Source organism: Myodes glareolus, chromosome 1 (genome assembly GCF_982192425.1).
Source record: "Myodes glareolus chromosome 1, mMyoGla1.1, whole genome shotgun sequence".
NCBI classification, from domain to species: domain Eukaryota; kingdom Metazoa; phylum Chordata; class Mammalia; order Rodentia; family Cricetidae; genus Myodes; species Myodes glareolus.
In genome coordinates this window covers 66,586,929-66,596,806 of record NC_142026.1, presented here as the reverse complement: position 1 = coordinate 66,596,806, position 9,878 = coordinate 66,586,929, and the positions used below count along the sequence as shown (strand labels likewise).

General features: G+C 46.4%; 1 protein-coding gene across 2 annotated transcripts; it reads left to right on the top strand.

Annotated features, from left to right (window-relative positions):
- The first annotated feature begins 731 nt into the window (after positions 1–731).
- LOC146895969 (pregnancy-specific glycoprotein 22-like) lies at positions 732–9,613 on the top strand. 2 transcript variants are annotated; one of them, XM_087909509.1, is made up of 6 exons: positions 732–795; positions 2,653–3,012; positions 6,130–6,489; positions 7,719–8,078; positions 8,282–8,293; positions 9,342–9,613. In XM_087909509.1, the coding sequence occupies exons 1-6, from the start codon at positions 732–734 to the stop codon at positions 9,611–9,613; spliced, it is 1,428 nt and encodes a 475-aa protein (XP_087765635.1). The 2 variants fall into 2 exon arrangements, with proteins under 2 accessions (XP_087765635.1, XP_087765643.1); XM_087909517.1 differs by lacking the exon at positions 7,719–8,078.
- Positions 9,614–9,878: the final 265 nt, after the last annotated feature.

The following is a 9,878-nucleotide window of genomic DNA, read 5'->3' as shown; positions in this document are numbered from 1 at the left end:
ACCAGACTTGTGATGACCGTGGAAAACAGAAACAGACTCTCAGTTGGAGAATGGGTAGATTCCTGTAGAGTCTTTCTATGAAGAAGCAGGACTTAGCAGTTTGAAACAATGTTCTAGTTAGCATTGACTCTCACCTTGACACATCCCAAAGTCACTTGGGGGAAAAAGAATCTTAACTGCATTACTGTCTTTATCAAGTTTGTCTGTGGGCATATCTACGAGCGATTGTCTTAATTGATGCAGGAGGGCCCAGGTCACTGTAGGCAGCACCACCCCTAGGCAGATGGCCTTTGATTGTATAAGAAACCTTGCTAAGTGTAAGACAGAGAATAAGTCAGTGAATGAACCATCAAGCACCACATTTGCTGCCTTGACTTCTTTCAAAGCTACACTGTGACCCAAACCCTGGGATGAGCTGTTGTTCTCTGAGGGCATGAGGATGCTTATCAGTCTAGTTGTTCTTGTGTTGCTTGGAGGAGAAACATAAAGGGAAGTCGAGATGGATGCCAGAAGCACTGGGAGAGGAAGAGAGAGAAAGAGAGAGAGAGAGAGAGAGAGCGCGCGCGAGAGCACAAAGTGCCTTGCATATAAATACCACCACCCACAGACCACTGGATTCTCTGAAGTGCTCTTGCACTCAGTTCAGAGGGAGGAAGGACAGCAGAGACTGAGGGCTTTGCTGAAGTTGAAGCTTTTCTCCTCAGAGGGAGGACTGCACAGTGGGAAGAGAGATGGAGATGTGCTCTGTGATTCACTGCAAGGGCTTCTCTCCCTGGCAGGGGCTCGTGCTTGCAGGTAAGTGTACCCACTCTCTGACTGTGGGTTGAGGGAAACTCAGTAGCTGCTTGGAGTCTGTTATGGGGGACAGGACACCGAGAGGATACTTGGGGTTTCTGTTTGCAGCCATGCAGCAGAAGGCACAGTGAGGGACAGAGGCTCAGCAGCCCGAAGCTCTGAGAGGATGGGAAGTTGTTGAAAGAGCGGTGGGCCACTTCCTGCCGCCCGCCCGGCTAGCTTTACCCGAAATAATAACAGGAATATTATTAATAATATTAACATATTATTTAATATTTTATTTATTTATTATTTAATATAATATTTAATATTATTAATAATAAAAGGAAACTGTATTCTTTTAAACACTGCTTGGCCCATTAGTTTCAGCCTCTTATTGATTAACTCTCACATCTTGATTAACCCATTTCTAATGATCTGTGTAGCACCACGAGGTGGTGGCTTACCGGGAGGATTCTAACATGCAGCTGTCTCGGAGAGGAGAGTCATGGCGTCTGCCTGCCTCTGCTTTCTTTCTCCCACAATTCTGTTCTGTCTACTTCACCCACCTAAGGGCTGCCCTATCAAAAAGGCCAAGGCAGTCTCTTTATTAACCAATGAAAGTAACAATAGACAGATGACCCTCCTCCATCGGGAAGTGATGATGGGAAGAGACAAACCTCCAACACTCCATAGTCACACTCACATTGTCTGCAATGTTCTGAAGTCTGATGTCCCCAACAATGACAGGGTGACCCTCCAAATAGAAATCAAACAGAGGTGGGCCAGTGAGATGGCTCAGTGTGTGGAGACATGACAACCTGAATCCAGTCCTCAGTTCCCACAGGATAGATAAAGAGAACAGACTCCTACAGGCTCTTCAAGGCCCTTCACATGTGTGCTGTGGCACAGCCTTGCACATGTGCACACTGAAACATGTACACATATATAGTAAATAAGTAAACATATAGTATATAAGTAAAAACAATTAAATCTTTTTTTGTTTTGTTTTTCAAGACAGGGTTTCTCTGCAGCTTTGGGGCCTGTTCCAGGACTAGCTCTTGTAGACCAGTCTGGTCTTTAACTCACAGAGATCCATCTTCCTCTGCCTCCTGAGTGCTGGGATTAAAGGCATGTGTCACCACCGCCAGGCTAAAAAAATTAAATCTTGCTGGGATGTGCTGGTGCACGCCTTAGGAGGCAGAATTTAGGAAGACCTATGTGAGTTCAAGGCCAGCCTTGTCTACAAAGTGAGTCCCAGGACAGGCAGAACTGTTACATAGAGAAATCATGTCTCAAAACTGTCCTCCTCCACTTAAAAGACTAAATCTCACTTGAGTATAATTATTATCATTTGCTCCAAACCTGGGATTTATGTAGATAAATCCACAGAGGCACCTTCCTTTCTTTATTCCTTCATTTTTTCCTTTTTTCCTCTCTTCACTGGTGTCTGAATCTTTTCCAGGAACTGAATCTTCCAGAAGGTCTCACTAATAATCCCTGTCCTCACAAAGCCCTGGTTCTAACGGACTGGAAGTCAGTGTATCCAGAAACTGATGTCAGGGGTTGACCGATAACACAAAGGGAACAGAGAAAAATCAGAAAGTGAGAACCTTCTAGAGAGGGTGGTTGCAGTGACTTCTTCACACCAAATACTCTTTATGTGAGGAGAGATATGGGGACACTGAGGGCGGGGTACAGACATATGAGTGAGAAGATGGTTCCCTAGAGAGGAAAAGACACTGTCAGAGGCTGAGGAAATGGAGGCCATGTTGCTCACCTCTGTCATGAAGCGTGGTCACAGCCTTACCCACACACTTAAGCCGAGTCATGATCACACCTACTCAGTATTGATGCTTTTTCTCTCTTCCCTTCTAGCCTCCCTTTTAACTTACTGGTATCTACCCACCACTGCCCAAGTCATCATTGAATTAGTGCCTCCCAACGTGTTCCAAGGAGAAAATGTCCTTCTAGAGGTCCACAATCTGCCAGAGGATTTTCTAGCCTTTGCTTGGTACAGAGGGGTGACAAGCATGAAACGCGGAATTGCAGTCTATGCCAAAAGAAACAGTTTAAGAGCCCCGGGGCCTGCATACAGTGGTAGACAGACGGTGTACAATGACGGATCACTGCTGCTCCAGCGTGTCATCCTCAAGGACACAGGATTCTACACCTTACGAGTCATAAGTAGACAGGGAGAAATTGTATCAACAACATCCGTGTTCCTCCATGTGCGCAGTAAGTGGTTCTTTGTAAACTCTGGGTGCTGTGTGGGGTTAATTCCACGGGACACACACAGAATCACCAGGCCTGGCCTGTGCCTACCTCCCTTCTGCCTTGTGTCCCCATGTCGGGGTTTGAGAATTTAACGCAGCACACACGTGGTGGAAAATAACTGGAGTAGATCAGAGCCCTTCGTTTAACCTCACCATGCAGATGGTGGACGCATGCTGTGTAACTCAGTCTGGGATCTCAGCCTTTGTCTAGACTCTTGGGGTTCTCACTGGAAGGTGTCCCTGAGAAAGATCTTGAGGAAATCAATCTTGGGCCTGGTTGAGGAAAACATAGGATCTACAGAGCAAGGTGAGTATCAGGATACTCTGGCTCCAGAGCCCTGTCCTGGACTCACCTCCAGGTATCCACGAGAAGCATTTTGTAAAGGTTGAATTTCGACTTCCTTCTGGTCCTTATGTTCCTTATGGGGAACAGTGCTTTCTAGTAGTCAAAGTCTTGTGCTGTCTGGAACCAGCCAGTGCACTGTCCTGAGAGCCACGCTTAGACTAGGTCCCCTGGACATCTCCTCCAGAGATTCAGCATGGAGAGCATAGGTGGACAGGTGTCCAGGTCGTTAATGAACTGTCCTTATGGGCTTATGAGACTTCACAGGAAGGTCAGGGTCACTAAGGAGAGGGATTGAAGACACAGGTCATCCTGGCAAGTTAGGTTGATTTATTCTCTCTGGTTGAGCTCAGGGAATTCCCTCCTATAGGCAAATGGCTACATGCTCTGTGGAGATGAAAAGCTCCCCAGCTGTGAGCTGCAGCTTCCCCAGTGATCACCAGGGAGAGCTTCAGAACACACAGTCAGCACTCAAAAGTATTTACCTGAACCAAGAACTTACCGTGTTATCTGGTTCCCACCCATGTCCCTGCATACCTCAAAGTCACTGAAACAGCCTTTTCCAAACTACTGGTTGATTCCTGAATCTGCTACACTCCCAGGAGATAATGTTCATTCCCCTCTTTATGTATTTCCTTTGGAAAATGTAGGGTAGCCAAGGGGGAATCACCTAGAGAGAGGTCCAAGGCATTTGTAAATGCCAGGGAATACATGGTCAGACCCATTACACAGCTCAGCATGAAGAGGAAGTGTGAGCATTGTCGTGAAATTGCACATGAGGTGATGGAGCCCAGAGCCCTCTTTAGAGTGACTCAGGCCACCTCTTCCCACACACTTAGGATGGGAGACTGCTGACACACCTGGTTCTTGGCCCTTGTCCCAGATCAGATCCCTGGCTGGTGACTGCAGTCAGAATGGATCTGTGCCCTCCCTGCACATCACTCAGCTGGTCCTTTTGAAGCTCTCACAAACATTTCTGACACTTTGCTAAGAGCAAGTTCCATGTTTCTAGAGTATTGAGAACATAGGGCTGACTGGGTGCCCAGCTGTGTTTCTGTGTCACTTGGAGAGTGCAGAGACTCCATCTTTCATGCTGATAACCAAGGCCAGGACATAGCAGAGGGCAGCCCCAGGGTGAGCTGCTGTACTCTCGGGGAACAGGGATGCTCATCAGCCCTTTTGATCACTGTGTGGTGTGGAGGACTGAAACATAAAGAGAGAAAATTAAAAAAAATGTGGGGTAGTACTGAGAGTAAGGGGGCAGATCTGTGTTTGAACAGAGAATCCCACAGCCCATGGGACTCTGGGAGATGCTCCATCCCCGGAGGAGGCTCAGTTCAGATGGGGGAAGGAGAGTAGAGCTTGGGAGCAGACTTGTCACATAAGAATGACAGATCAGGCCACAGAGACTAGGGAGACACCCTCCGTCCTCTCTGCAAGGGGTCACTGACTCTCAGAGACTCCTGCTCACAGGTGAGGAGATCACAGTTTGACCAGTCTACTGTCTGGAGTCTCCTAAGTGGGACAAGGACCTGAAAGGAGTCTCGGGATTTGTAGGGAAGAAGACACAGGGAAGTCCAGAGTCTCAGCAACAGGAAGCTCTTGGTGAACAAGAAAAAAATGAGGGGAAGGGAAGGCGAGATTGTTTTTACCCAAACTTAATCACTATGACCAAAATAATCTGAAGATCGGTGTTGACAGTTATGACTTCCTAAATAAAAAACCAAACTGGTGTTGAGAAGTGACATGGCTCAGGGGATGTAGGTATTTTTCTCATTGTCTGATGACCTGTAAACCAAGGATCACAAGTTGCTGCTTGACCTCCACATAGGTAGTGTCTTGCACCCACCTCTACATCCTGAGACATGACCTCCATGTAGGTACTGTGTCTTGTACCCACCTCTACATCCTGAGACATGACCTCCATGTAGGTACTGTGTCTTGTACTCACTTCTACATCCTGAGACATGACCTCCATGTAGGTACTGTGTCTTGTACTCACTTCTACATCCTGAGACATGACCTCCATGTAGGTAGTGTGTCTTGCACCGACCTCTGCATCCTGAGACATGACCTTGCACACAAACTGACACACAACTATAATAAGTAAAAGTGAAAAAATCAGAGCATATGGAAGCATTCATCACTGTATTCCCAAACCTATGAATTTCTTAAATAAATTCATGTGCATACAGGGTTATGGGATATCATTCATTCTTTCATTCATTCATTCTCCACAGGTATCTAGTTTTTTTTCTAGGCAAATTTACTTTAAAAAAGGTAAGACAAGTCCTGTCTCTCACAGTTCTCCATTCCTCATTGACTGGAAGGGAGAGTAGATAAAGAAAGCTTGAAGGAGAAGTCAGGTGTTGGCTGGAACCACAAGAGGAGCAGAACAACAACAAAAAGAGTCAGTGAGTTAAGATGCAGGGTGTGTAGGGAAGAGGTCAGGGAGGCATCACTCCAGCCCCAATCTACACTGATGTGAGCAGGGATACGAGGGCAGCAAGCCTGGGCCATGTTGACAACTGAGGAGAGAGCACCATACAGAGGACATGACACATGAGGGGACTTGGAGAGAATAGAGGTTATATGCAGACCTCCAGTCAGTAGGACAGGGAGACGCTCACCCACAAGCCTAGGCTGAGCTATGGACACACCTGCTCAGGACACATGGCCTCATTTTAGCTAAATACAGAGGTTCAAATATTGATGGATCTTTCTCTTCCCTTCTAGTCTCCACTTTAACCTGTGGGGGCCGTACCACTTCTGACCAACCCACTATTGAAATAGTGCCACCCAGCGTTGCAGAAGGGGCAAATGTTCTTCTACTTGCTCGTGATCTCCCAGAGAACCTTCGATCCCTTTTCTGGTACAAAGGTGTGATTTCATTCATCACCTACGAGATTGCCAGACACATCACAGACGAGAATTCAAGTGTGCCTGGCCCTGCACACAGTGGTAGAGAGACAGTATACAGCAATGGATCCCTGCTGCTCCACAATGTCACCCTGAACGATACTGGATTCTACACCCTAAAAACTCTGAGTACAGATCTGAAATTAGAATTAATACATGTGCATCTACAGGTGAACAGTAAGTGATTCTCTGTCATCATTTTGTGCTGGATGAGACTTAAGACACACAGGACTGTTGTGCTTAGCCTGTTTCTGCCTCCCCTCTGAACCATGTCCCCATGTTGGGGTTTGAGCACTTAGTGCAGGAAACACATGGTGGAGACAGACAACCATATATCAGACTCCATCTCATGATTCCCCTTGTATCAAGGAAGTCCTTGATGGAAAGTAACTCCTTTAAGATGTCACAGTCAACTCAGTCTTCTGAGGCTTAGCCATGCATACGAGGAAACCATGGCAACCTCACAGAGAGGTGAATACCAGTCATTTGCTATTCAACTACATGTGACCCTGGAAAGTGTTTTCCCCAGTTTGGTATCTCATTTCCTGTCAGAGTTGACAAGGGAACAATATTTTTGGCCATGGAACTGTGGAAATTTTGCATGTGGAACTGTGACATTTATTAGCTCTGAATGTGAGAGCCTCATAAATAAAACCCAGGAAATGATGGAGAGAGAACAGAGGAGTCCTGCTTACTGGCTCACTCTTCATGGCTTGCTCAGCCTTCTAATTATAGCTCCTAGAACCGCTAGCCCAGGGCTGTAAATATTCTTGGGTTGGACCTTTCCATATCCATCACCAATTAAAAAATGTCCTACAGGTTTCCCAACAGGTCAGTCTTTGGTGGCATTTTTATTTGATGGTTCCTATGTGAAACTGACTCTTGCTAGTGTCAAATTGACAAAAAGCTAGACAGCCTAGTTTCTGAGCCTTTCCCAATGCCTGTGCCTGTCAAAAAGACCACAGTGCTCTTGTCCTCACTCAGCGCCAGTCCCAGGGGCTGGAGGGCAGAGCAGCAAGGATACATAGAATGTGAAGTAAGAGGTTGAATGCAGCCGTAAAGGAAATAGGGAAAAAGGAAAGTGAAGATCCAGGTTTTGTAGAGAAAAGGTCAGGGGAGGCATCATCTCAAACCTCAGTGTGCATGAGTGTGAGCAGAGTCTGACTGAGGGCAGGGAGGGGAAGTTGTGTAGACACTCGAGGAGAGAGTTCCTAGCAAAGAAAACTATACTTTCAGGGCACTAAGAGAATGGAGGTCGTGTTGCTGGACTCCCACAAGCGGGACATACATGCCCACACCTACATCTCTAGGCTGAGTGGTGAGTCCATCTACTCAGGACAGAGGTTGCTTTTTTTCCACCATGCACAGTGATTCCATGGAATGCCTTCTTCTCTTCTTATTTCCAGCCTCCATTTCTACTTGCTGCAACCCTCTCAGCTCTGCCCAAGTCACCGTAGAAACAGTGTCACAGCATGTTGTTAAAGGGGAAAGCATTCTTCTCCGTGTTCATAATCTGCCAGAAGATCTACGAGACTTTTCCTGGTACAAAGGACTATATACCATTCATCCCTTTAAAATTGTGACCTATGACAGAGCTATGAATTCCATCACCTGGGGACCTGTCTATAGCGGAAGAGAGATGCTGTACACCAATGGATCTCTGCTGCTCCGGGGCATCACTGAGAAAGATGCAGGAATGTATACAATACGAACCTTAAACAAAGATTTACAAATTGAAAACGTATATGTGCAACTTCATGTGAAGAGTAAGTAATTCTCTATGGCCTCCAGCTTCTGGGTGTAGCTTATTCTACTTGATATACTGAACTATTGGACTGGGCTGTGTCTGCTCTCTCCCCTACTGCATCGTGTCTTCACACTGGGGTTTGGGTCCTTAATTCAGGACACACACAGGATAGACAAACTGTAATAGATCAGAACCACTCCCCTATTTACTGACAGAGCAGAGGACCTGTACTGGGTAAATTCAGTCCTATGTTGTCAGCTGAAGCACAGACACTTGGAGCTCTCACTATGTACACTTCCCCAGAAAGACTCTGTGGGGGTCAGGCAGTCCCTGGCTTAGGAAGCAGTGGGATCCTTACAGAGAGCACCAGGAAGCCATGGCTGCAAATTTCTGTCCCTGACTGGACTCCAGATGACACTGGGGAGCTTTTTGACACTTCTTGGTTTTGACTTTCTGTTATGGCTGTTAGGGGAAAAGGTTTTACTGAAGTCCTACAGAGTGTGGAACCAACTGTGCACTACAATGACATCTGCTGATTGGTAGGGTACCTGGGCATCTCCTTCTGAATCTCAGTGGCAGGTGCTGGGACATAAGCAAACTGTTTTGAAGGGTTTAGGAGATGTCACAGGAAGTGGCAGGGGGTGGGGAGGGGCGATGATAGAAGAGACAATTCTCCTGGCAGGTCCTTGTCCTCAGGGGTCCAGCCTAGGGAATTTTCTCCTGCAGACAAAGAATAAAAAGATGAGGCTGAGAGATGGCTCAGTGGTTAAGAGCACAGGCTGCTCTTCCAGAGGTCCTGAGTTCAATTCCCAGCAACCACATGGTGGCTCACAACCATCTGAAATGATATCTGGCGCCCTCTTCTAGCGTGCAGGCATACATGGAGGCAGAATGTTGTATGCATAATAAACTTTGAAATATTTGAAAAAAAAAGAATAAAAAGATGCTGCTGATTTGAGCAGCTCCCCTATCCCAAGGTCAGGTTTATATTCATTGCTCATATCTAACCTTAACTCATAGACATGGCAATGATCATTTTAACTCCTATCCTATTATAGGGATACTGAGGCGGAGCAAGCTCAGTGTCTGAATCAGGGTCACGCAGTCCTTGGGCTGGCATAGTACAAGATATGACTATAGTCACAGTTCTCACTTAACCACCCTGGAGGCTTTAGTAATTGTGAACTATAGAGGGGCTGGCTGAGCTTTCTGAAGGACTACTGTTTTTTTTATTTTGTCCACTCATCCGTATCTTTGCAGATACGGATCCGTATCTTTGCAGAGCCATTTCTGCAAGTCACAGACTCCACCGTCCCAGAACAGAGTTCTGTGGTTTTCAGTTGCCTCTCGACTGACACTGGAATCTCCATCCGTTGGCTCTTCAATAACCAGAGTCTGCAGCTGACAGAGAGGATGACTCTGTCCCCAACAAAGTGTGGACTCAGCATAGATCCTGTCAGAAGGGAAGATGCTGGATCCTATAAGTGTGTGGTGTCCAACTCAATCAGTTCGGAGACCAGTATTCCAGTCAGGCTGATGGTGACGAATAAGTGACCTCTCCTCTCATCCTACAGCAGAATGGGGACATTTTTTCATCAGCGGGGTACAAAATGGAGAAAAGTTATGTGGTAAAAATTGTCACTTACCATTCAGGTACAGTCAGCATGGTGACTCATGCCTGAAACCCTGGGATAAACGTATACGCAAGGACAGGCCAGGATTCAAAGTGAGACTCAGTCTCCAAAAAATAAAGACATCAATATGGCAATCAATACTGCAAAGGGGTTAAGAGCTTAGGTTGTGAATCAAACATATATCT